The following is a 24,844-nucleotide window of genomic DNA, read 5'->3' as shown; positions in this document are numbered from 1 at the left end:
TCAATAAGAATTATATAATATATAAAGTCTGTATAATAGATGATTTTAAAATAATTGCATAGTTTAAACCTTTGTCCCGATATTAAGGGAATCCTATGTTGGAAAAAGCCTTTGTTCTACCGGCTTATTCAACATCCTGATTTCTTTGTTTGTTTGCGTTTAATCTCTTCCAGATTTTCAAACCACAAACACTAACCTCCTGACATCAATTACTACCAGACTCCAAACATTAAGCTGCACAGAGCGCAACTATGAGCTCTTCCACTTCAAATCTTTACGGTTCGATCAACAGCAGCAGGCTCCAGAATCACCCCAAGACTCGGCTCGTCAAGAAATACGTCTTCAAAGCTGCTAAATTCATCTTTTACATCATCAAGCTGATCACCAAATTCATAGTCCTTACTATCCAGAAATTGTTCAACCTTTCTCTATATCCTATGCTTTCAGTCATTGTCACGATATTTGCGTTGACAATATATAGCTTCTTTTTGGATCAAGTTGTTGAGAGGCTGAGTGGCTGGGTAGTTGGATTGACTTTTGGTGGCCTGCAGATTGTTGCGCTTCCGAAGACTACAATTTTGGAAACCCCAACGCATTGGTACGTAATACCACTACCAGAAGTAGCCTCACTTGTGACACCAAGTGCTACGCTATCAATGATCACTACAATAGTGGTTGAAGTATTATCCGAGACTTATGCACTGACAACAGAGGATTACACATATCCTGCTTTGGCATTCAGTCAAGGAACGTCTCAAATGCTACCCGAAGTTTTCGAATCGCTGACCATTCTTGCATCGGTAGAACCTATCCAAATCGCACACTCGGAAGCAATTTCTACGTCAGAGATACAGCTACCATCGACTGATTCTCCCGAGGCCCAAAAGTTCTCGACTCCTTCGCGCATCTCGATAGCCTTTTTGGAGCCAGAGCACAGTCCAGAGCCCCGTTCGTAGACGCTCGAACCTTTTTCTTCCTCTCCCAAATCTTTGCTCGCCACCTCCGACTCAACGAAATCTATTTCGACTATCTCAGAGCTCCATACAACCTCGTCACCTCTCCCTATCTCCCCAACACAAGAAGAAATCACAGCTCTCCTCGAACTTCCTACAACGATCGCAGTGTCAATGGACACACTCTCAGAAGACACAGAATCATACACGCCATCTATAAGCACCAGAAAGGAGGAACATACTTCATCATCGAGTTGGCAATCTGGAATTCTGATTGCCACACGAGTAGAGACACTTCATGAATCGTTGTTTACCTTCGCCACCATCAGTTCGCGTTCACTGGTGGAATCCGAAACACAGACACCGCAGCCTACAAACTTAAATCATCAGGAACTGTAGGCTGGCAAAGATGGTCTGGAAAGAGGGCTGAGTGCTGCACGTCAATGTGGGGTGGCGGCTTGGAGGGTGAGAAAGTGTTTCCGTAGTCATATTTCCAAAGTCACAATAAAGTATTTTTGATTACAGAAGAGATGGCATAATTATCTGAAGGATCATTACGTGATTTCAGACATGCAAAAGTGACCCAGAATGTCTTGCCTCATGTCAGAATGCTGAACCCAAATGTCGCATTTTGCAGCCGTTTGCGGATTGATGCCTTTGTTCAACACCCACCCGGTTTCAGCACAGACGTGAAACGAGTGAAAATAAATAACAAGGCTGAACAAAACAACATCAAGTCTCCTCATAACCACCAATTCTCAATTGTTCCCCCAAGTATAACCTATTCCACCTCAAACCTCAACATCTCCCAAATCACCACCAGTCCCTCACTTCTCGCGTAGGTAATTCAACATTCTCGCGTAATCCAGGGGCCCTCGCTTCGAGATCCCGCCCCTCAATTCCCAAAATGCCCACCACCACCAAACCATCAAACGACATCCCCATAAAATCAATAGAATTCGACCCACCACCCCCTTCACTCCTCACAACAGCGATCCAAACCATAATATTCATATTCAAACACTACAAAACCGGCATCCTGCTCCTGAACCTCTTCGGCGCTTGGGCTATCTGTACAACCCTTCTCCCCTTCCAGTTCCACAACACAAACTAACGAACAATCACAGACTTAGCATCAACCAGTGCTTTGGACGTATCGTTCTTCCCCTGCGATCCTTGCGCGACCCCCTCTATTTCAACATACCTCCCGGATGCCATCGCGCAGATAGCACACGCGCGCTGTGCCGGCGCACGAAGATATGAAGCAGAGCGTCGGCGCAAGAACGAGGCATGGGACCGTATGCTCGATCTTTCCTACGAGGTAGAAAGTTGTGGTTCTCTCCACCATGCTCCCTCGGAACAGAGGAGGAAAGGAGGGTTTAATATAACGCATCTTACCACCCTTTACACAACCACGCAAACCTCTCTCGACCTTTTAGACTTAACCGAAACGACCGAACTGCTGCCTCTCAACCTGGGAATTTTGTTAGAAACCACAATCCCCTCATACCTCACCTCCCTCCTCACCCTCCGAAAAGAAGTCCTCTGCGCCCTAGGCTCTGACCTCATCCTCACCTTAAAGGAACTACAAATCCACCACTCCCTCACCTCATCCAATTCCTCTTCAGCTATGTACAAATACGCACTCACTACCACCAGAGCCTTCCGCTCACAATTCGAAGAAACGACATCTCGAACCTCTACTTCCCTCGCGAAAATGATCTCCAAGCTCGCAGAAGGCGAAACTATTCTCTCCGAGCTCGAAACACTACTCACGCTCATCAGCGACGAAATCTCCGCCTCACAAAGGCGAAGCAGCAGCGTAGGAGAAAAAGTCGCACAATGGTACCTCGGGGACAGCGGTTCGTTGTCCGAGTGGCAGAAATTGTACTTGCGTTGGGAGAAGGCGGAGTTGGTGGAAGCGGTGTTTGAGGTGATGCACGAGTTGAAGTTTGCGAGGGAGGCGTTTGAGGATTTTAGGGTGCGGGAGGGGAAGGGGAAGGAGGGGGGGTGTGGGGAGGTGGTGGATTATGAGGGATGGGTGGGGGAGGTGAGGTGGTTGATTTGGGCGGTTAGGGAGCAGGAGAATGAGATTATTGATGTGATGGCGGGGTTTGAGGGGGGTGAGAGGAGAAAGGTTGTGAAGAGTGCTAGGTGGCCTGAGGGGTAATTCACTGTTTTCCAGAGATGTGGGTATAGAGAAGAGAAGTTGTGCATGATTGCAAGTTAGCGTGAATTTTGAATTGGAGGAAATTTGGTATCAATTCGTATAAGACTAATTGTAAGGCAGATATGCCATGGTAAACAGAAGAAAGAACTGTTTTTGTCCAGACGTAAACATCATTCACGTCTCATAACCAGCACCACCTCTCGATTATCATCTGAGGAAATCCTAAACAGCCCAATAAACATCAATCTTGACCTCTTCAATAGTGTTAGCCCATTCAGCAAACCTAGCCTTAGCCCAAACAGTAACAACATCCCCAATCTTCATATTCCTAACGAACTCTCCCGTTGCAGTTGCACGACCACGACCTCTATCTTCGAGTGCTTGTCCGAAAACAGAATCTGGATCAGTATCATCATCACAAGACCAGACAACTTGATGGGTCTGCACGTTCTTCGTTGCTGTGAGATTCTTCTGGAGACAATCCTGATTCGGTATGAATTCGTGGTGGAAGTGATATTGGATATTTGTATCATCGGAACTGGTTTGATTTGATTCTGTTCGTGGGGAGATAGTATGGAAGACGGAAGTAATAGCTTGAGCATCGGATGCTGAGTCGTCCGAAGAGAGGTCGATTTTGTGAGAAGGTTTCGATGGAAGTGATGATGGCTCTTGGCCTTCTTTGAAAGCAATCAATTCCTCTTTTCCGACATCGAACCAAGTGTATGACCCTTGGTAAGTTCCCCTATGTTGTCTGTCACCTCCCCATCCTTGGTCGTGACTTTTGATCGTGAACACAATTTTGCGGCAGGGGTGATCGCTCTTCATGTGGGATTCTTCGAGCCACTTTCCCTTGACCTCCTCATTTGCTGAACCTTCTGCAACGGGCTTGGTTGTCGACCATGGTAGTGGATCAATGGTGGGAAAAGAAGTTTTGTCGAGCATCGAACAATCCGTCTCGTCGGACTTCGTGGGGAGATAGCCAAGAGGATAAGATCTCAACTACAAAGATTAGCTGTGGTAGAATGATGAATGGCGTTTAAACTTACAACAAAATCTTCCTCGTGTCCTCTTCCAGTTGTGACAATCTTCTCTCCTCTTCTCACTGTAGTCGTATGAGGCCAGTACTCTGCAAAGTCGACGATGGAATCAATCAGCTCCATAGGGAGTTTTAATCCCTTGCAAAGATCATTCTTTACTTCGAATACATCCGCCAGGAAGGGATCGAAATGAGCTGGCTGATTCATTGGTAATTGCGATGTACTTGGCTCCTCATCTTCTTGTCGAAGTGCGGTTGTATTTTGTGGAGAGCCGAAGATAGCACCAGTGATGCTGGTGTAGACGTACCCGTACAAACGCGAGAAGGCAGACATTGTTTTGATAGTTTTCTACGGACTGGAATGTAGAATGTTGTTCTGATTTCTTCTAGGGGTTTTGACAGATTTAATTGCCTGTTTCGAGAAGCTTTGGGTAGAACGTTTGGAAGAAGGAGTCTTTTAGTACGTATGTGTGAGAGAGTAGGTGGAGTGATTGTTTTGTTGATGCCTGGATCTGGAATGGACAATAAGTTGGAGATTCGCCTCCAAATGACGTAGGTCATACGTAGCCCCACACAAGGCTGAAGTACTGTACAAGCGCAAGGCTGACAGAGGCTAGCCCATGATCCCTGTGCGAGCACGCAATGGCCGAGGTCGCTGACAAAGAGCCTGGATAATTTATTTTGTTTCTCATATCTGAGCAGAATTGTGCTTTCATCCCATCATTTATTTCATTTGTATTTCTGACCATGAATCCGACGAGGAGTATCGTCGCTGGTGTTCGACTTGTTGGCGGACGCAGAGTTTCTTCGAAACCATTTATACGGACATTGTCAACATCCGCGAAGCCCGCCACTCTGCCAGCATCACAGCAAGATGCAGTCAGGTCATTTCATGGACAAGTTCCAAGGCGGAGTGGAGCAGCAGAGGCATCGAATCCTGCCATGGCATTTCCTTGCCTAGACGCTTTAGAATCAAAATCTGCCACACTTGAAGCTCGATCTCTATCCAGCGGTCCCGAACCCTCCTATACAAGTGGCGTGACGCTCAAATACCATTACAAAGAACCATTATTGCTCGATTGGGGAGGAGTTCTACCCGAGTTCGATATAGCATACGAAACCTGGGGCGAACTGAATGCGGATAAGTCGAATGTTATACTTCTGCACACAGGACTTTCAGCCTCGTCGCATGCACATTCAACAGAGAGCAATCCCAAGCCAGGGTGGTGGGAGAAGTTCATCGGACCCGGTGGATGTCTCGATACGGATAAATACCATGTTATATGTACCAACGTGATCGGAGGTTGTTATGGCTCGACAGGACCGAGTAGTATTGATCCTGCGGACGGACAAAGATACGCGACAAGGTTTCCAATTCTTACCATGGAAGATATGGTACGAGCACAATTCCGCTTACTTGATGGCCTAGGAATCAACAAGCTATATGCGAGTGTTGGAGCCAGTATGGGAGGTATGCAATCCTTGGCAGCAGGAGTTCTGTTCCCAGAACGAGTGGGAAGAATTGCTAGCACTTCTGGATGTGCAAGAAGTCATCCGTACAGTATTGCAATGCGACATACACAGCGACAGGTGTTGATGATGGATCCGAAATGGAATCGAGGGTTTTATTATGACAGCATACCTCCGCACGCAGGCATGAAGCTGGCTCGAGAGATTGCCACAGTCACCTATCGATCAGGACCAGAATGGGAGCAGAGATTTGGCCGGCGGCGGGCAGATCCAAGCAAACAACCTGCATTGTGTCCGGATTTCTTGATTGAAACGTACTTGGATCACGCGGGGGAGAAATTTTGCCTGGAATATGATGCGAATAGCTTGCTGTATGTGAGTAAGGCCATGGATCTTTTCGACCTTGGAGCCAAAGCCCAAGCAGCCAGCTCTGCGCGTCGAGCTGCTCACGTTCAGCGACTTGAAGCCGGCCAAGATGGAGATAGAGAAGCTGCCATGTGCAGTCTCACATTGCCCGATTCTCCATACGAAGAGCAGCCAGAATCCAACGCCCCTTCTGACCTCAATGCACCCGTCGAACTTTCTTCTGGGCCGCCCCAAGACCTGGTATTGGGATTGGAGGTATTGAGAGATCATCCCGCTTTGATCATGGGTGTTGAGAGTGACATTCTGTTCCCCGCATGGCAACAGCGGGAAATCGCTGAGACATTGCGAAAAGCGGGCAACAAGAGTGTGACACATGTGGAACTCGGGGAAGACTTGAGTCTTTTTGGGCATGACAGCTTCTTACTGGATTTGGAACATATTGGGGGCAACCTTAAACAGTTCTTGGGATAGGTTTCCCGCATTGCTATGGGATTGATGTAGCGGGGTACGAGGAGATAATGATTGTACGATTGTGCATTGGGTGGCGTTCATTCACAGCTTCTCTTCAATATCTATACATCACATAACAAACAGCTGCATATCAAAAGCTCTCAATTCAACAAGCACAATTATCAGCTTGGTAGTATATGCTACGCAATAAAATGGCATCCGCAATGCATAGTGCAGCTATCACGACTCAGTCCCATCCCGTCGTCACACTCAATTTCTGCACCTTCTCCAACATTCACTTGAACTCACCCATACAAACAGATAGGATTCCACCTCTGAACGCCACAGCTCCATCACGTTCTCAAATTTTGCTTTTGTTCTGCAGTCCGGAGGTCCCCGTCCCCCACTATGCAGTCTAGATCCCTCTCGTTCCGTTCTGACAAGGGAGCTTCAGCCACTCACACGCGCGAACACCCACCCATGACAAAAGCTCAAGAAATGCTTTTTCTTCTCTGCCCCGCTACTTACCCTGCAGAAATAAAGAAGGGCAACTCCCACCTTCTTCTTCTCCAACCTTTCAACCTCCAGTTCAAACACATTGGTATTGATCAATCAGTCAATGCCAATCGCGACCTCGTTATAATTATTCCAGTGAGCGACTTGAAGTCTTTGCGCTTACTGTCTTGGGGACGAAGAAAGACTTCACGAGTTTGGTTTGCGACAGAAAGAACGAACAAACCATTGCGATAAGATACCCACTATTATAATATTCAAACCATCACGACGGCGAACGAGGAAAGGAATCCGCTTCTTGTATATACTTCAGACGACGACGACGAGCAGGATTCTCAATTAGGGAAGGGCAAAGGGAAAGGAAAAATGGCAAGCAAGGAATTCGGGGCCAAGACAACGGCGGTGGAGACGTATGAGGCGAATGGAGAGAGTTATCACAAAGGTAGTGATGGGTTGGAGGCCAGTGGTGAGGGAAGTGGGAGTATTCAGATGACGGGCGATGGCCAGGTTAATGGGGATGTCAATCCCGAGGTTTTGGAGCATGCGATTGAGGTTCTGGAGACGAAGAACAAGAAGTGGTATGCCTACTTGACTACCAGGGATTTCTGGTTTGTGTTGGCTCTTGGGTATATGCTCCTGTTTTTCCGTTCTTCGAAGAACAATGCTAATAACAAACAGACAAGTCCTCGCCCTCTGCATCACAGCCACAAACACATTCTCCACCCTACTCGTCAACAAGGGGACATCCATCCCAGCCTTCCAAACGCTCTTCAACTACATCGTCCTAACCGCCATCTACACCACCTACACCATCTACCGCTACGGCATCAAGAAATACCTGAAACTCCTCCTGGTGGATGGCTGGAAATACATCATCCTCTCCTTCATGGACGTCGAGGGCAACTACTTCACCGTCCTCGCTTACCGCTATACCAACCTCCTCTCCGCCCAACTCCTCAACTTCTGGTCCATCATCTGCGTCGTCATCGTATCCTTCACCCTCCTCCACGTGCGCTACAAATGGGCCAAGATCGCCGGGATCCTGATCTGCTGCGGCGGCATGGGCATCCTGCTCGCATCCGACCACATCACGGGCGTAAACGGCGGTTCGCCCCCCACGATGCTGAAGGGCGACCTCTTCGGTCTCGCTGGCGCGACGTTTTACGGCCTCTCGAACGTCTTCGAGGAGTGGTTCGTCAGCAAGCGGCCCGCGTGGGAAGTCCTCGGCATGCTAGGCTGCTTCGGCGTCATCATCAACGGCATCACAGCCGCCATCTTCGACCGCGCCTCCTTCCAGTCCGCGACTTGGGACGGGCAGGTCGGGGGCTACATCGTGGGCTACACTTTGGCGCTCACCATCTTCTATTCCCTGGCTCCCATCATCCTGCGCATGGCGTCTGCTGCTTTCTTCGATATCTCGCTGCTCACGGGCAATTTCTGGGGTGTCATTATCGGCATCCATGTCTTTGGATACTCGATCTATTATCTGTATCCGATTGCATTCGTGTTGATTATCGTGGGGCTGGTGGCGTATTTCCTGGCGGGTAGTATGTTGGGGGATAGTAAGAAGCCGTGGTTGGGACAGAATCAGGAGGGGGGGCATGCGGGGTATGGGACGGCGAAGTTGAAGGCTATTAATGAGGCGAGGAGGGAGGGGATGGTTGGTGATCATCAAGCTTAGAGGTATATCGAGAGAATGGAGGGTAGAGAGAGGGTGTGAATGTGAGACGGTGGAGATGATTATAGATGGTCAATGATTGATGATTTACTGCTCAATTCTTCCCTCGAAGTTCTAATCGTCCAAGTTACTCTTCCCTTCTTCATTCCCCGTGCACAAGAACAATATCAGCTTCACATCCATATAATTGACAGCAAGCTTGAACCAGCCTTTCCCCATCCACAACGCTGAGCGACAACGTCTCTCAAACCTCATCCATCGACGCCGAATCTTGCTAACTGATTCACAACTCCCCTCTCAATCACAATACATTTCTCCCTCGAGTCAACATTCATAACACAATCATTCCGCCCTTCTCCCACTCACTCACCCAACGTTCTCCAGTCATCCCCCCCTCCCTATCACCATCTGTCCTGCCCCAAAATGTACCTAAAACACTACTTACCTAGGTACTAATCCTCCAAGCCAACCATCCAAATCAAGCACCTCATCATCCAAAAGCAACCCCAAACCAATCCTCCAACGGAAAAGAAAAGAACGAAAAGAAAAAGAAAATGACACCAACCTACCCAAACACAGAAACAACATTCCTCTGTCCCGTCTGTCATCAACTGTTCTACGCTAAGGACGACATGAAGAAACATTGGGGGTCGAGTCATGTTGATGATTCTTTATTCTACATTAAGGGGGATATGAGGGGTATGAGAGGGGGAGGGGAGGAGATTGGGAGTGAGAGTGATGAGGATGAGAGCGAGAGCGAGAGTGGAGAAGGAGATAGTGAGATAGCTGGGATGAGAGGGGATGAGAGGGTGGATGGAGGGGAGAATGTCTCACAGCCTTTGTAAGCTCGGTCTGTAACAAGCAAGGATTTTGATAACAGCGAAGACCGAAAATCAGAATCTGGAGATTGCCCACATGATCCATTGCTAGATAAATGCATTCCTACAACCCCACCCGCACCCATGATACACACACGATTCCATTCCCCCGTAGTATCTCTGATATATGAAACGCCGTTCGACTCCCCAACCCGGATAAAAAGAGAAACTCCGAGCCCAACACATCACTGCTCGAACTCCACAACTTTCTGCGTTGCTGTACTGATGCTCCTCGCTCTCCCCGGATCAGCTGGACTGGTGGGACTCAAAGCATTCTGCTTAACTTCCGTGACGCCTTCCTGGCCCCTAATACTCATAGCCTCCGCATCAACGCCTTCAAGTAGATCTCTATCTTCGGAACGGACACTTCTGCGTTCGGCGTCGCCGCCGTATGTGCCTGAAGTTCGGGGGCCATCATAGCCTTCTTCTTCGTCTTCATCGTCTTCTGGTCTGTGTACGGCATTCTTTTCGAGTTCCTTTTGAGCTTCGTCCATGCGTCGACGGACTTCGGCTGCGACTCGCATTCCATCTGTGACGATATTGTCGAGTACGCCTCTGAGGCCTTTGCCTGGTGGAACGACACCCGCGGCACTGCTGCCTACAATAGCAGCGGTTTGTGAAGCAGCGTTGCTCGCTCGGTTGAATCCGATATTGGAGAAGGTCGTAAGACTAGACGAAGACGATGCTGGGCCAGGAGGAGTCAACTTATCGGAGATTCGGAACGAAGCTGGGAACGATGATTCGAAGAATTGTTCTAGAAGTTCATCTGCAAGAACGACCATGCGGAATGTAGGTAGAGTGATATGAAGAGGTTTTGATGGGTCCAGAGCAGCATTGGCAGCTTCAGCTTGAGCCTTGGAGACACTTCGTTGGTTGTCATTATCCGGTTTGCCCGATGCTGGAGGATTACTTGATAGGCCAGTAAGTTTCTTCCCTCGTTTAGGAGTCGCATCTGGTCCAAGATCCAAGAGATCCTCTTCCTCGTCGCTGTCTTCACCGATACCAAAAGCATTGTTGTCGGCTGTACCATTGGTAGTGGACTCTCCAGGCGTCTCTTGGTTTTGTGGGTGGTCTGGATCAGCGTATTCGAAGCAGCGTCGAATAAAAGCGCTCACACTGCTCAAGAAGCGTTCATTCGTTGTGCCTTGAGGACCATCAATTTGAGCTCCATTGCCAGCTTCGAATTCGCTCAATCCAGTCATAGAACTTGATGGGGTCAAAGAGCCTTCCAGACCTCGTCGTGACAAGAATAACAAGGCCTCGGATATTCTTAAAATGCCTTCTCTGTCGACCTTGCCATCTCCATCGTCGTCATAAAGCTCGAAGAAATATGTTATGCTGCCCATAATATCGCCTTTGCCTTTGATGTGCGCAATGCCTGTAACAACGTTTTGTAACGTCAACGCATTTTGCATGTCCACATCCCATCGACGGAATAGACGTTGCATGAATTCATGGTCCGCTGGCTCTGGATTGCCAGCTCCCCAAGGCGACATTGAAACCTCTCTCCGTCTGACACTATTACCGAAGTAAGAGTGTTTGTCACGTTCCGAAGGGTAGTCTTTCTCTGGCGGAGATGGCGAGTCCGTGATGGCCCATCGCGCTATACCAGCGAGGAATTCTCTGAAGCCATCATAGTCCATAAGAGTGGGGCTTGGCCCCAAGCCTACACGGCCCTTCTCGACGCTCTGAGTTTCTGCAAGACCATTCACGACTTCGGCTGCTCGAGCTTTGCTTGCTTTTAACCGTCGATCCGTCTCCTCTTGAATCATCTGACTTCTCATCTGGCGCTCATAAAGGATTCCATAAAACCTATCATACAACGCGCCGAGGTCATCCGTGCTCAGTCTCTTGCTGTCAGGGCCAAGATTGCGTATCGATGTCCTCTTGGCAAAGCTCTCAATGCTATTCAGCACAGCATCCTTATGTTTCATGCGTTGCTCCGAGATACTGCTCTGTGTGATGCCTGAGAATTCTTTGAAAGCCACGACCATCAGTTCTTGAAACCGGGTCACTGCCCGGAGTTTCTGATTTGTGGATGTGGGATGCGCCGATTCGTCTAGTTTCGAGAAATACCCCTTCAGAACAGATATGAAAGCGCCGTCGTCAGCGGCGTCCAGCAACTCTTCTCCGTTTATGCGTAAAATAGCCAATCCGACTTGGAATAGAACCTTGGGACCTTCTAAGAAGAAAACATCTAAAACCCGGAAAGCAAAAACCAGAGGCATGGAATTGATATACAGCGAAAGAAACCAAGGAAGTGATACAACCGAAAGTTGGACGTCGGATTTGACCAGATGATCCCAAAGTATCGGCATCGTCTTTTCCACCAGCGATTCGAAAACCCTTTGGTCGAGTAATGTGCCGTACATAGTTGTCGAGTAATACCCAGGGAGTAAACGGTCGCAAAGCGTAGAGAGTAAGAAGAAAGCCTGGGATTCCGACATGTATATGAGAAGTGCAGCCACCACAATATTCATAGCTTGGCAATATCCAACTTCTTCGTTGGTCCAACTGTACGCCGTGAGGACTCTCCTGAGACGACCTATGCCTTCTTCGCTTTGAAACCCGGGATATTCTGGCAAACTCCGATTCAGATCCTTCTCAATCTCATCTATAGCAAGAGAGTCTCGTCCTTCATACTTTGCCAGTGTCTCAGCAAATAAAGTTGGATGTTCTAATCGTAGAAACAATGAACCGGATGTTTGTTCCCATATTTCCCCGCGCAGTCGATTTGGCAGACCAACTCTAATAAGCTTATGAAAGGTAGGTTGCCGTATAAGTGTGACGTTTCGGCCGTTCTCTCGAAGATATTCGCCCCATAGTCTCATCTTACTTCGGTCTCGTAGTTTCCGTGCATCACCTGGGTATCGAAACAGCATTCCGAGTCCAGCATCTGGAGGCTCGCCGGTCTTCTTCCCGTCACCCTGCAGAAGATATTCCGAATAGCATTCTGCGACTACTCTTTTCAACTTGCCCACTTCTCCAACACCAGATTTGAGGCCCTTTTTCAATCCATCGCAGAATCTCTCGCAGGCCTGCCGGCTTCCCGCGAGTTGTATAGTAATCTTCTGTTGGTATGCAGGAGTCTTGGAGGTTTCGTTCGTAGATGTATTACTGATTCCGTTCCATGTTGTGATCGCTAGAGCAAACTATCCTGAGGTTAGAAATGCTTTGAGACGGTGAGGCTGGGGCTGAGGGGTATACTTGGTAGGATTGACTATGAAGCCGCTCTACACGCCGAATGGCACAGAGCGGCAGTGTGAATCCATTTCCTCCAGGACCAGCTCCATGTGTCTGTCCCGTAAAGCCGGAAGACGTACTTGTACTGGCCGTCTGCAGGAAGCTAGTTGGTTGCGTCGAGAAGCAAAGGTAAGACTCGCTCAGGTGAAGCTTGCCCGCATAATGATATCCCCTGTCCCGATCTCGATCCTTCTCGCCCTGTGTTGCATTCGGAGAGTATGCGATCGGAGGGGAGATCGTGAGCTCAGCAGTGATTTCTTGGAGCGGAGTTTGGGAGTCTGGCAGTCGAAACTGATGGCGGAAGAGAGTGGATTTCGCAGGATTCCGGTCAGAAGCGGAGATGTTAAGAGCTTGGGTCGGATCAATGAGCGATTGAGCCTTCTGCACAAGGCTTGAAAGGTTGAACATTGTTCATGGTATTTGCTGCAACTGCAGCTTGGTTCAGCAAAGAGGTTGTCAGCTCCTTATGATTTCAGATGTCCTCCCGCCTCGACCCGCAGCAGGCGGGATGCGCTAATCTTAGTATGATGGGGACCAATCAGACAGGGTGCCCTGAAACTCCGCGGTTCACCAAAGACATCATGCAGACCTGAATGTCAAAACAAAGTAAGAAACCAAGGACTCCAATGCTTAAGTAGTTATCTTTTGGCTGATTGGATGCGATTCAAAGACAACTTGGAAGTTTTACAGGCATTCACGTGACCAGGAAGTAGACGCAAGAAAGAGTCTGAATAAACGTGAAGAATGTTGTGGGACTTTAGTCGGATAGAGAATTTTTCGGATGGAGGAGCCTTAAAAAGACAAACAAATACAGGTATCAGTATCCATGCCCTCTCCCGTACCATTGCAGCTTCAAACACAAATTTCTTAACCCACCACTCTAAGCCCAAAACCCAATGTTCCCAATTTTCCCGACTCCAAACACCTAGCTGCTGAAGTATGCAACAGCTTCAGCAAAATATCCGTCGATTGTGTTAGCATCGTTGATTCCCTGTTGCTGATTTGCAGCTGGTGTGATCGCGAGCAAAGCACTCGAGCATGATGCTTGATCGGTTCTGAGCGAATTAATAGAATTTTGAACAGTCGGAAGAACCCCGACGTCGATGAAGTCTTGTTTCTTGGCTTCCATTGCAGCCAGAAGCGTGGCGGTATCCGGGATAATATAATTCTCGATAAGTGCGGCCATGTTGGCGGTTTGATCCGATGTTAGTTGAGGAGATTGTAAGCAATCGGAGGTTGCTGTGTTGATGGACTGATCCAGTGTCTGTTCGTCTTGAAGGATAGGGATTGCTCCCAGGATTCCTTGTGATTCGGACCAGTTTCCAACAGCATAAGTGAGCGTTTGAATGTTCTGGTCGACAGTGACGCAGTCGAGAATAAGTTGGGCAAATTCGACAGCTGCAGCAAAAGGCAGGCACAGGAGGACGCTCTTCGCAGCAAGCATTGTGTGGATCTTCAAGTAAGAAGAACGAGGAGGGCAGTATCAATGTTTGATAGATGTGGAAGAGGAGAGAGAACCTTGTTCGATAATGCTTGGCAAGATGCAAATAAAGAGATTATGTATTTCAACGAGTGCATTCTTGAAAAGGCGTAAAAATGAAAAGTTCATGTAGTACGTGAGTTCAGAAAACAGCGAAGATCACTCCCAGGGCCGATTTTTGAATATTGAAATGAGAAATGATAGGTCTCACCGAATCTTTCAAAGGTCGAGTGGTCAATAAGTATCACCAGAAGGTCATTCGGCCGCGCACTCGCTCAATTTGCAGCACCACTGGATACTTTCAAACGACTGATGTACACTTTTGTAGAGCTAGAACGTAACATGGCGTCTATCTAGGACAAGAATATGACAGAACAAAGTACAGATTCTGCGTTTCGGGTACGTCCGAGGCACCACTGAAAGGATTTATCTCGATCGGGTGAGGTCTCCTGTGGAACAGCCGTTCGGCGGTATTGCGCATAGTGAGGGCATATGACGGGGGACCGGTGAGCGTAGAGATCATGCTAAGGAAGCCAAAGTGTCTCTGACAAGATGCGGATATCGCATATCCAATCGTACCGATTAAGGGCTTCGAGGTCAATTGATGGAGGTTCTTGTCACTCGTGGATGTGAAGGATGTCTTGATAAAGTATGTTAGCTAGTCCTATTGTGGCTAGACCTTTACAGTATCCACATGGTTACTATCTTCTTCAGAACGGAGGATCGGGACACCCGTCCCATCATCTTGCACCACAAAAGAGAACCTTGGATCATAACCATACCGGATTCCTCGAAGATATTGAGCCTACTATGCCAGATATGATCAGATGTTACATTAGATGCCCTGACTTTAGGCGGTCAGGATTCCTCAACCAACGAGAATCCATGCTCAGTCAGCAGCGGAAGCGGGGATGCCGCTCCCGCGGCATCTAGAAATGCCTTTCCTCCGTTTCCTTTTGGAATTCCACACATTTTTCTATTGCTTTGATATACGGAAAGGCACAAAAGCTTAATTCGTGCAGTAGAAGATACCAAAGATCAGTCATGAGTGCTCACCATGTGGGGAATGAAGTCTCTGATTCGACGAATTCGAGTTCCCTCCGAAAAGAAGGACTTCGTGCCTGTGGAACCTGTGTCAAGGCCAAAGTCAAATGTGTTCCCAATGCTGAGAGGGGAAGGTGTCAACGGTAACATCTCTCGTGCCCAATCGAATGTGGTTATGCTGAAGACCCCTCAGTTGCCATAGGCTGGACAAACCATGCCACCCATCGACATCTTCATCTCGGAAACGCCCTCAATCTGCGTGAGAGGGCCCTCTTTATTAATGTTGACACCAACTGACACATTACAGTCAAGTCGCCCAATTAGAGAAGAAGCTTGACAGCCTCGTAAACCTCCTAACCACCCCAAAGGATAATGTCGTACCGGTATTCAGCTCGTCGGACTTTCCTATGGTAGGCCAACAGAGACACGATACGTCACAAGACACCGATGAGGAGCTCGCTCTTGGTCCTGGACAATCCTCTCAGCCTGTGTTCCAAGCTTGCGCAAGTAATACTTCGCATCCGAGTGACGACTGGGACTCGGAGATTGATCCATTCGATTTTGGGCTAGAGCGTCAAGAATGCGCTTTTCTTCTACTCGAATTCCGAACTCAGATGTCTCCACAGTTCCCCTTTGTCGTAATTTCACCAGATGCAACCTCTGAGTCCCTTCTCCGAGAGAAGCCGATGTTGTGGAAAGCTGTCATGACAGCCGCTTCGTACCACAAGCCCATTCGACAAGAGGCAATGGGTTGGAAGCTCATGGAAGACTTCAGCACAAGGTTGCTTATGAAGGCAGAAAAGTCTTTAGATCTTTTACAAGCTCTCCTTGTTCATCTCGCTTGGTTAGTCACCACCTCCAGCGTACTTCGTGGGATCTCATGATCAAGCATGCATTGCGCCAAGTGCCTTTAGACTAATTCAAGAAAGGTACCATTACCACTCCGCTGCCAATCCTCAAGCCACGAACTTACTTTTCCTCGCTGTAAGTATAGACTTATACTTTATAATCTTGTGCAAAGTTTTCAGAAATAAAAACTTTAATGAGAGTTTTGCTGATGCTTCAACGTAACAGAAATCTTTACTCATCAATCTTGGTTACCACAGATCACGCACTTCGAGGGATCGGCCAAAGCTCAATCTGAACCTAGACGGGTCCGAGGGCTTGTCAATTGATGAACCAAATGACAAGACATCTACCCTATCGAGGAGTTTGGAAGAATGGAGAGCTCTTGCTGGCTGTTTCTTTCTTTCGGCTATGACAACTTCAAGTTGCAGACGCATGGACCCTCTCCTTTATACTCCTCACCTCGAAGCTGTATGTAAAACGCTCACGGAAATGTGCGAATATGAGAGCGACCGGATGATCATGCCTTTGATCTCCATACAGAACGTCGTCCTGAAAATGAGCAGCAGCTTGCAAGAGCTTGATGTTTCCAAGTCTCTAAGCGCAATACCAATCAGGATGTATATGACGGCTTTACAGAATGAACTTAACACGATCAAAAGTACTATGCCAACCAGTCAGGTAGGCAGCGGTAAGTACGAGTCCAGTAATTCATGTCCTTGAAACTAACAATGGCAAAGCGACACTCCTGTCTTGCTTTCAAGTAGCCGAGATAAGCCTCTATGAGGTCGGTTTATATCGGGCATTTTGGCAAGAGAGCGACAAGGACCATCGTTTGAAAACGCTTTTTGCTTGTCTTATTGCGATCAGAACCTATTTCGACACCCATTTCTCACCAGGTGTCAGAGTCCCCGCAAGCTTTCCATACTTTATGTGGATCCATAATGGCTATGCACTTTTAATGGGAGCAAAGCTTTGTTTTAGTAAAGCAGGTGGATGGGATTTGAGCTATGCTCGCTCTGTGGTGGATTATAACACCGTTGTCAATCATATCACGCAGAAGCTTGAAGCAATTCTTCGTCTACGCACTCCACATGGAAAATCGGAAATCTTCACACGATATATCAAACAGCTCCAATGCAAGCAAATGAGGAGGTTGGTATCTTCTACGGCATCTTTCGAACAACAGCGACCTGCAAATATTTCGCCAGCCCCATTGAATGACACTCCCGCGGCTGGGTATTCACTCGAAAATCACTTTGCATCAGACATCGCGCAATCCTTTCATGATCCGATGTTCATGGACGACAATTTCTGGCAAGGACTATTAGATGAAGATAACGACTGGATGATGCTTGGCTAATGAACGCTGTCTCAAATCGCCCGACCATCCAGCTTGAAATGGAGTTATCGAAAGGAATGTACGAACCCGGTGCTGAAAACCCTCGACATATTCTTCAGATCACGCTTCAAGCTTACTGTATCCCCTTGTTGGAGCCGACATTTCTGGATCCCACTTTGTCGCTATCATCACCTTTCTACGACATCATGCAGAATCTCTTGTCGTATTCGGATTCTTCGGTGCCGTTTTGTGATCATACAATTAATTGTACGCCTAACTTCGAAGAAATTCCTCTAGTATTCTATCGTTGACATTTCATTTAGGCAAAATGCAAAATGGGTTCGTTTCCCCACAATCGCTCGAGCTCCCCGCATTGCCTAGTCTCACATCAAGCACCATTGCCGGTGATCAACTATCCCATAGCAGATTCTCGGCACATAGCCGCACGCGTACCAATCATCTATAAAATTTGGCAAGGTAAATGAGCCTCCGTTTCATCTAAGAAGGTTTCTTTCTCGGGCCTTTCCACGCATCCGCGCATGCGTTCTCACAGTCCCCTCATCGCTAGTGACGTATTGCTATGTGCTCCGTTCCTCTTTCGGTTTCAATTTTTCCGATCAAAAGTCCATCAGTGATAGACCCCTCCGGTACCGAGTCCAAAATTCCACCTACCGGGAAAGGGAGCTTCTCATGACTTATAGAGGTACTCTGCGAAATGTATTTAGCCGGAGAGGTTGAACAGGAACAGTGGAGCTCGTGTTTGAAACCTATATATTGTTGCGTTCAGCCTGGTCTTTTTGCGACTATGAATTGTGGACTTATTCGGACTACAAGTCTGTGCCCAATTGACATTTTGACAACCCGTCAAGTACTTATTAGTCTTGTCCCGATTGTAGGAAATGGCAGTTCCTGTTGCTTTGGTTCTGGGTGCCTTGTTTGGTATTGCTCTCGCAGACTTCCCTGACTGTGTTAATGGTCCAGTGAGTTCCTAGTAGAAATGCCTGCTGTGGCACAAGCATTGTCGCTGATTCACATATTTAGCTCGCCAATAATACAGTATGTGACACGAAAGCCGATCCGTACACAAGAGCAACAGTTGTAAGTCATCATCTGTCTACTACTTAAACTTTTGCTCATTCAAAGTTTCCAGCTTGTGAACCTATTTACATTCTAAGAAAAGGTCAATAATATAGGGAATAACAGTCCTGGTGTTCCAAGACTCGGGTTGCCCGCCTATGAATGGTAAGATGCCACATATATCATTCATGAAGTATGACTGACCCTTTCAGGTGGAGCGAAGCCCTCCACGGAGTGGCAAGTTCGCCAGGAGTTGATTTTGCGGCTGCTGGGGAGGACTACTCCTGCGCCACTTCTTTCCCACAGCCAATTCTCATGGGAGCAGCGTTTGACGATCAACTAATCTACGATGTTGCCACTGTGGTTTCAACTGAAGCACGGGCTTTCAATAACGGCAATCGCGCTGGCTTGAACTACTGGACTCCAAACATCAATCCTTACAAAGAGTACGTTGTAAAATCCTCGACGACGACTTTCTGTTGACGTGATCTCTTCATAGTCCAAGATGGGGCAGAGGCCAAGAGACTCCGGGCGAAGACCCTTTCCATCTCTCGAACTACGTGAACATGTTGATCACAGGTCTTCAAGGTGGGCTTGATGCTAAGCCGTACAAGAAAATCGTTGCGACTTGCAAACACTATGCTGGATATGATCTTGAAGATTGGCATGGTAACGAGAGATATGGGTTCGATGCCATCATCAGCAGTCAGGATTTGAGAGAGTATTACTTGCCCCCTTTCCAGACTTGTGCACGTGATTCGAATGGTTAGTTGCGATTTCACCTCTGCAATACTTATGTTGTTTCTCGTCTATTTATAATTTTTCCTATTCATGGCGATATTCGAAGAAGTGTTACTGATTCATTTACCAGTACAATCGGTAATGTGCTCGTACAATGCCGTCAATGGCGTACCCACATGCGCGGATAACTACCTCCTCCAAACCATCCTGCGAGAGCACTGGAACTGGTCCGAAAACAGCCAATGGATAACAAGCGACTGCGATGCAGTTCAAAATGTCTATAATCCACACAACTACACTAGCACTCCTCAACAAGCCGCAGCCGACGCCCTGATCGCCGGGACTGATCTCGATTGCGGGACCTTCTACCCAGAATACCTCGGAAGCGCCTACACTGAAGGTCTCTACAACATCTCTATCCTAGATCATTCTTTAATCCGCCGTTACGCATCACTTGTTAGTCTCGGCTACTTCGATCCACCAGCCATTCAACCATACCGCCAACTTAACTTTAGCGATGTCTCGACCTCTCAAAGCCGCTGAGGAAGGTATCGTGTTGTTGAAGAATGATGGGACATTGCCTCTTTCATCTGATATCAAGAGTATCGCGATGATTGGGCCGTGGGCTACAGCTACAACACAGATGCAGGGAAGTTATTATGGTGTTGCTCCATATTTACACTCGCCTGTGTATGCGGCGTTGAACGCGGGATATAGCGTGAGTTATGTAAAGGGAGCAGATATCAACTCGACGAACACAACTGGATTTGAAGCGGCGTTGGATGCGGCGAAAGATGCCGATGCGGTCATTTACGTGGGTGGGATTGACAATACGACTGAGGGTGAAGCCAACGACAGAGATGTGATAAGCTGGCCGGCTACCCAACTTGATCTAATCAATCAGCTCGCCAACCTATCGAAGCCGCTGGTTGTGGTACAAATGGGTACAATGGTAGACAGCGCTTCGCTAGTTGCCAATGCTGGTGTCAGCTCTTTAGTCTGGGGAGGCTATCCCGGGCACGATGGCGGCGTTGCAATCATGAACATCTTAACCGGTAAAACCGCACCAGCTGGAAGATTACCTGTGACACAATATCCGGTTTGTCTCCTCACTCCTCACCAAAAAACTAAACTAAGCTCAAAAGGCGGACTATGTAGACCAAGTCCCCATGACAAACATGTCCCTCCGCCCCTACAATTCCGACAATTACAACCTAAACAACCCCGGGTCCATCCACCCCTTCCCCTCCTTACCGTACCATTAAACCAGCTAATCACCACCCCTTCTTTAGACGAATCTACAAATGGCTCACCACGACCCCCACCTTCCCCTTCGGCCACGGCCTCCACTACACAAACTTCACCATCTCGCTCTCCCCTCCTACGGTTGCCACATACAACATCACCTCCCTGCTCCTCAACGCCTCAACACCCTACTCCGACCTAACACCCTTCCTCACCCTCCCCATCACAGTATCCAACACCGGTAGCACATCCTCCTGTTACGTCGCGCTAGCTTTCCTATCCGGGTCTTTCGGACCGGCTCCTTACCCGACTAAGTCATTAGTAGCGTATACACGCGTGCATGATATCGCCGCGAAGTCGTCTGAGAATGGGACGCTGGAGTTGAAGCTCGGGAGCTTGGCGAGGACGGATGAGAGTGGCGACTTGGTGCTGTAACCTGGGATTTATAGTTTGAATGTGGATATTGATTCTAAGGCGGGGTGGAACTTTACGTTGGTGGGTGAGAGGGTTGCTTTGGATGCGTGGCCGGCGAGGAATGGGACTGTGAAGAGGTAAGAGGTAAGTGGTGAGGAAGGGAGGGGGTATGAAAGTGGAAAATTGAACGCTGAGGCTTGGTAGGTCGATATGGGGGGGCTGGTGGGTGTTAGCTCAAAAGATCTTTGTTCTCAGAACTTAATTGCTAGAAATGGACATGGTGGTTGAAATTATGAGTCTATCTCAGGTCCTCCTTTGAGTGGTGAGCGAGGTTGAGATGTACTAACATCAAGGCTTCAGGTTGTTAAGGAAAAGTGCAACCCGCACCACGTGTACTGCTGGCTTCAAACCAGTAGGATATATAATCTCAACATGCACTCACTGTAAAATGCGACCTTAGTCTAATCAGACTAACCACCTAACTCCCTACGTCGCAGTCTAGATAGGAGTTAGTATCGTCCCACATACGTAAAGACCACCTTGTTCACAGCGTATCCTCTAAAACAACACTTTCCACCAGCATGTTGTTTCCTTATCTCAGAACAGCCACACTTCTCGGATCCTGGCCGTACTTGTCAGATGTACTTCACGCAAGATGACGTTGTGAGAATGCAATGCAGTAAGAAGGCAGGTGCCGTGTACGAAAGTGGCAGGCCCTATACATACAGGTGGCACAACCAGGCACCGAAGATTAAGTTGTGTACTTGACATAGACTCCACCATACGAATAACAACGTGTCAACAGATCTTATTGTCCAGGGTTCAAGGTTCAAGCTCTCAAGTAAGATCCAGAGTCACGTGTATATACATACCCTTTCTCCTAATCTCGATGCTATTCATTCCCAAACCAAGAATGGGAATTTCCCATCGACCAACACATCGCATTGACCGCTCCTCCCATACCACCAGCTGCCTCTTGCAGCTTCCTTCTTATCTGTCGACTCGACATCTATGGCTGCACCGCCAAAGTGGCGCATCCGGTGTCCAATATTTAATATATTTCTTCCATGGGTTCTAGAAGCTTGTCAGCGCTCTCGTGTACAGTATTTCATCTCGGACCAAAATAGCGAACCAGAATGCAGCTGCAGGCATGGGGCACACGTCTCAGGGATGTGACTTAACCTTAGCGGATCCAACGAACCGTCGGGGTCGCTTTTGGACGACAGGGAGACAGGGAGATACCCCGCATGGAGCCTGTGATGGATGCGACCTGCCATCTTTTGCAAATCCATGATCGTCGGTGTAGACATCATACTCATACAGACGTCAGACTTCGACCGACAACTGCTACAGAGCGCAAAGTAAAGTCTAATCTCATTGAGTGCGAGACAGCGGATAAGATGGATTTCGACCTGGAAAGCTTTATGAGCGAGGTCTCGCAGGTATTGCGACACAGCTCGCCACGGCCGACGGCGGGGAAACGCCCGAGCGACGACCGCAGCACGACGGATGATGGGGAAAGTCAAGATATGGACTCGTCGAATGAGTCGGATGAGAATCCCATCTACTCTGCGGCTAAGAGAAGACGATTGGATTTCACGCGGCGCGATAGCTTTCAGACCGACCCTTCAGTTTCTTCCGACGACGATGATGATGTTGCCAGCTTTCAGGCGAACGATGTGTCGAATGATGAGATGCCTTCTTATTTTCATCCTAGTACGTTCCCCTTTTTGAAAGTATCGAGAAAGCTATTCATTCACGCAACTAGGTCTGGATATGACAACTGCTTTGGTTTCCGCTGAACCGAGACTTCCACCAAATCTTCACTCAGTCGGTCCAGAAGTACCAGCCGACGGCACAATCGACGCAATGTTAATGTACAAAGAACGACTAGATCTAGTTCCCAACCTCTACACCTATACCGTGAAATCCTGCTTATTGCCAATCCGGAGAGTACAGACTGCTTTGGTTACGCTGTACTTTCATCACATCCATCCGATGTTCCCGGTTGTCGACGAATATCACATTACGGAGCTTCATCGAAAGTACAGAGGCAAAGAGGAGCTCATGGATCCGTGCGACTTTACTATCTACCATGCAATAATGGTTGCTGGATTCGCAGTAAGAAGACCAATTCATCACATGATCACTCGTACTTACTAACCAACACCAGCATCTCAGCGAAGCACAAGTATGCAACACACCCTACCGATCCGTCCTCGAAGGCCAAGAAGCCCAAGTCGAGCAACTCAAGGCAAGGAATCTCCCCTTTAGTAAATACCATATTAACAACCAACAAGGCACGATACTGGTCCCAACCAGCAATCGACCCCGTAATCCTCACCCAGATCTCCCTAATCCTCAGCCTCTGGAGCCCCGGCTGGATCGGGCCCCAGAATAACAGCTACTGGCTCGACCAAGCCTTCAAACACGCCAGCGCCGGCAAGCTCTGGGAACCCCAACCCTCGACCCGACACTGTCGCCGCAGACTGCTATGGTGGTGCTGCCTAATCCGGGACCGCGTCCTGGCTCTCGGCATGCGCCGCCCTCATCGCTTGCACCGCGCGCCTCTGGACGACGAAGTCATTTCACAGAGCGATTTTGGGTTAGAGGCGAAGTATCCGTCGTATACGGATCGGAAATCGAAATCCGTGGCTGTGTTGGCGTTTATCTGGTTTTGCAAATTAAGTAAGATCATGGAAGCTATAGCCGTCGCTCAGCGAAGAAATAAATTCTCCCGCGATTGGGACGGGGAGAGTGCTGCTATCACAGCTATAGAATTGGACGAGGTCAATAAGCTGGATGTCGGTTTGAAGTGCTGGTTAGAGGAATTCGAGGATGCGGTCGCAGAGGCGACGAGGGAGGATGTTGATCAGATAGTTTGGGTTCCGATTTCGACTTTGCGGATTATGGTGCAGTAAGTCAAGCCCTCTTCGCATCGCTTGATATTTGGGTGGGAAAAGGAGACAAATGCTGATTCGTAATCCAAAGTTCTCTCCGCGCAGGCTTATATCAGCCGTACCTGCATCTCCCGATCTCGCACCCGTCTCTCTCGGGTCCTGGCATCGACCCCTTGCAGCGCATGAAAGACGGCGCCAGACAGGTCGCCATGAGCGTCAGCGATGTGATGCAGAATAAGAAGAGTGACGCTATTCCTACTTGGCTGTTCGTTTTCATCCCTCTTTATTCTCCCCCTTTCCTCCTTTCTCTCTCTCTATCCTAACATCGTTTTTTTCTCTATATACAGAGTAGCATGGGTAACTCTCCCCGTGGCGGTATACCACGTCAACAACCGCATCCGCACCAACACCCCGCCCGACCAGATCCTCATGCCCTTCCTGGCACAGCTCGTGCGGCGCTCCTCCGGCGCGCAGATGCTGCTCATGACAGTGCGGACTGCGACCAGGGACCAGATTGAGAAGATTGCTAGGGCGGAGTATGATTCTGAGCGCGAAGGCGAAGCTGGAGCGAGAGCAGGCGGAGTTGGCGTCGGAGTCGGAGGGGCAGGGGGAGGGGGAGGAGGGGGAGGAGGGGGAGGAAGCGGGGGAGGAAGCGGGGGAGGGTATAAGGGTTTCCAGTTCGTGCATTCGCGGTTCTCGGAGGTGAAGGTTACGCGGAGTACGGAGGCGAGGTTACTGGCGTGTGTTACGCGGGCGGTGGATGAGGCGTTGGAGGCGAATGGGAGTTTGGGGGTTGGGGAGGAGGGGTAGGGGTAGGGGGTTCGCTTAAGGGGATGACAGAGAGGGATAGGCGGGTTTTATGATGGTTGGGAGAAGAAGGAGGAGAAGATAAATAATGGCAATATACTTATACAATGAAGACTTGTCCATGCTTCAAATTCATGCTATCCAATCCAATGCAATGCAGTGCACGTAAATATAAAGTGATTCCCACTCCA

The 24,844-nt window shown here is 48.5% G+C and overlaps 10 protein-coding genes across 10 annotated transcripts; 7 read left to right on the top strand and 3 right to left on the bottom strand.

The window, feature by feature from the left end:
• Positions 1-195: 195 nt before the first annotated feature.
• On the top strand, positions 196-1,352 carry LY89DRAFT_769671 (uncharacterized protein; the record flags this gene model as incomplete). The annotated part of the gene is made up of 2 exons (XM_018221830.1): positions 196-948; positions 1,036-1,352. Exons 1-2 carry the CDS (start codon positions 252-254, stop codon positions 1,350-1,352), a joined length of 1,014 nt encoding a protein of 337 aa, XP_018060703.1. The 5' UTR covers positions 196-251.
• A 508-nt stretch (positions 1,353-1,860) lies between these two features.
• LY89DRAFT_678896 (uncharacterized protein) lies at positions 1,861-3,123 on the top strand (the record flags this gene model as incomplete). The annotated part of the gene is made up of 2 exons (XM_018213777.1): positions 1,861-2,026; positions 2,081-3,123. The coding sequence occupies 2 exons, from the start codon at positions 1,861-1,863 to the stop codon at positions 3,121-3,123; spliced, it is 1,209 nt and encodes a 402-aa protein (XP_018060702.1).
• Positions 3,124-3,345: 222 nt separating this feature from the next.
• LY89DRAFT_603447 (uncharacterized protein) lies at positions 3,346-4,367 on the bottom strand (the record flags this gene model as incomplete). The annotated part of the gene is made up of 2 exons (XM_018210303.1): positions 3,346-4,122; positions 4,170-4,367. 2 exons carry the CDS (start codon positions 4,365-4,367, stop codon positions 3,346-3,348), a joined length of 975 nt encoding a protein of 324 aa, XP_018060701.1.
• A 484-nt stretch (positions 4,368-4,851) lies between these two features.
• On the top strand, positions 4,852-6,802 carry LY89DRAFT_692574 (homoserine acetyltransferase). The gene has a single exon (XM_018216564.1). The coding sequence runs from the start codon at positions 4,907-4,909 to the stop codon at positions 6,464-6,466; it is 1,560 nt and encodes a 519-aa protein (XP_018060700.1). The 5' UTR covers positions 4,852-4,906; the 3' UTR covers positions 6,467-6,802.
• Positions 6,803-6,979: 177 nt separating this feature from the next.
• LY89DRAFT_692573 (DUF914-domain-containing protein) lies at positions 6,980-8,737 on the top strand. The gene is made up of 2 exons (XM_018216563.1): positions 6,980-7,584; positions 7,637-8,737. The coding sequence occupies exons 1-2, from the start codon at positions 7,325-7,327 to the stop codon at positions 8,637-8,639; spliced, it is 1,263 nt and encodes a 420-aa protein (XP_018060699.1). The 5' UTR covers positions 6,980-7,324; the 3' UTR covers positions 8,640-8,737.
• Positions 8,738-9,488: 751 nt separating this feature from the next.
• Positions 9,489-13,213, bottom strand: LY89DRAFT_790630 (TBC-domain-containing protein). Its single transcript, XM_018223394.1, has 2 exons — positions 12,722-13,213; positions 9,489-12,666 (listed from the first exon to the last, which is right to left on the bottom strand). Exons 1-2 carry the CDS (start codon positions 13,163-13,165, stop codon positions 9,700-9,702), a joined length of 3,411 nt encoding a protein of 1,136 aa, XP_018060698.1. The 5' UTR covers positions 13,166-13,213; the 3' UTR covers positions 9,489-9,699.
• A 273-nt stretch (positions 13,214-13,486) lies between these two features.
• On the bottom strand, positions 13,487-14,553 carry LY89DRAFT_413246 (uncharacterized protein). The gene has a single exon (XM_018207349.1). The coding sequence runs from the start codon at positions 14,199-14,201 to the stop codon at positions 13,683-13,685; it is 519 nt and encodes a 172-aa protein (XP_018060697.1). The 5' UTR covers positions 14,202-14,553; the 3' UTR covers positions 13,487-13,682.
• A 411-nt stretch (positions 14,554-14,964) lies between these two features.
• Positions 14,965-17,933, top strand: LY89DRAFT_413077 (uncharacterized protein). Its single transcript, XM_018207347.1, has 7 exons — positions 14,965-15,424; positions 15,475-15,540; positions 15,589-16,125; positions 16,211-16,265; positions 16,356-16,818; positions 16,868-17,736; positions 17,793-17,933. Exons 1-6 carry the CDS (start codon positions 15,282-15,284, stop codon positions 17,488-17,490), a joined length of 1,887 nt encoding a protein of 628 aa, XP_018060696.1. The 5' UTR covers positions 14,965-15,281; the 3' UTR covers positions 17,491-17,736; positions 17,793-17,933.
• Positions 17,934-18,368: 435 nt separating this feature from the next.
• Positions 18,369-20,967, top strand: LY89DRAFT_678889 (glycoside hydrolase family 3 protein; the record flags this gene model as incomplete). Its single annotated transcript, XM_018213776.1, has 9 exons — positions 18,369-18,449; positions 18,511-18,567; positions 18,650-18,711; positions 18,759-18,992; positions 19,046-19,311; positions 19,418-19,687; positions 19,749-20,386; positions 20,433-20,515; positions 20,580-20,967. The coding sequence occupies 9 exons, from the start codon at positions 18,369-18,371 to the stop codon at positions 20,965-20,967; spliced, it is 2,079 nt and encodes a 692-aa protein (XP_018060695.1).
• Positions 20,968-22,172: 1,205 nt separating this feature from the next.
• LY89DRAFT_790625 (uncharacterized protein) lies at positions 22,173-24,656 on the top strand (the record flags this gene model as incomplete). The annotated part of the gene is made up of 6 exons (XM_018223393.1): positions 22,173-22,662; positions 22,715-23,067; positions 23,120-23,137; positions 23,247-23,863; positions 23,938-24,111; positions 24,194-24,656. The coding sequence occupies exons 1-6, from the start codon at positions 22,194-22,196 to the stop codon at positions 24,654-24,656; spliced, it is 2,094 nt and encodes a 697-aa protein (XP_018060694.1). The 5' UTR covers positions 22,173-22,193.
• Between the last annotated feature and the right edge of the window lie 188 nt (positions 24,657-24,844).

The sequence above is a fragment of the Mollisia scopiformis genome (genome assembly GCF_001500285.1).
Source record: "Mollisia scopiformis unplaced genomic scaffold LY89scaffold_45, whole genome shotgun sequence".
NCBI lineage: Eukaryota > Fungi > Ascomycota > Leotiomycetes > Helotiales > Mollisiaceae > Mollisia > Mollisia scopiformis.
Note: the sequence above shows the minus strand (reverse complement) of the source record. Positions and strands in the feature narration are given on the sequence as shown.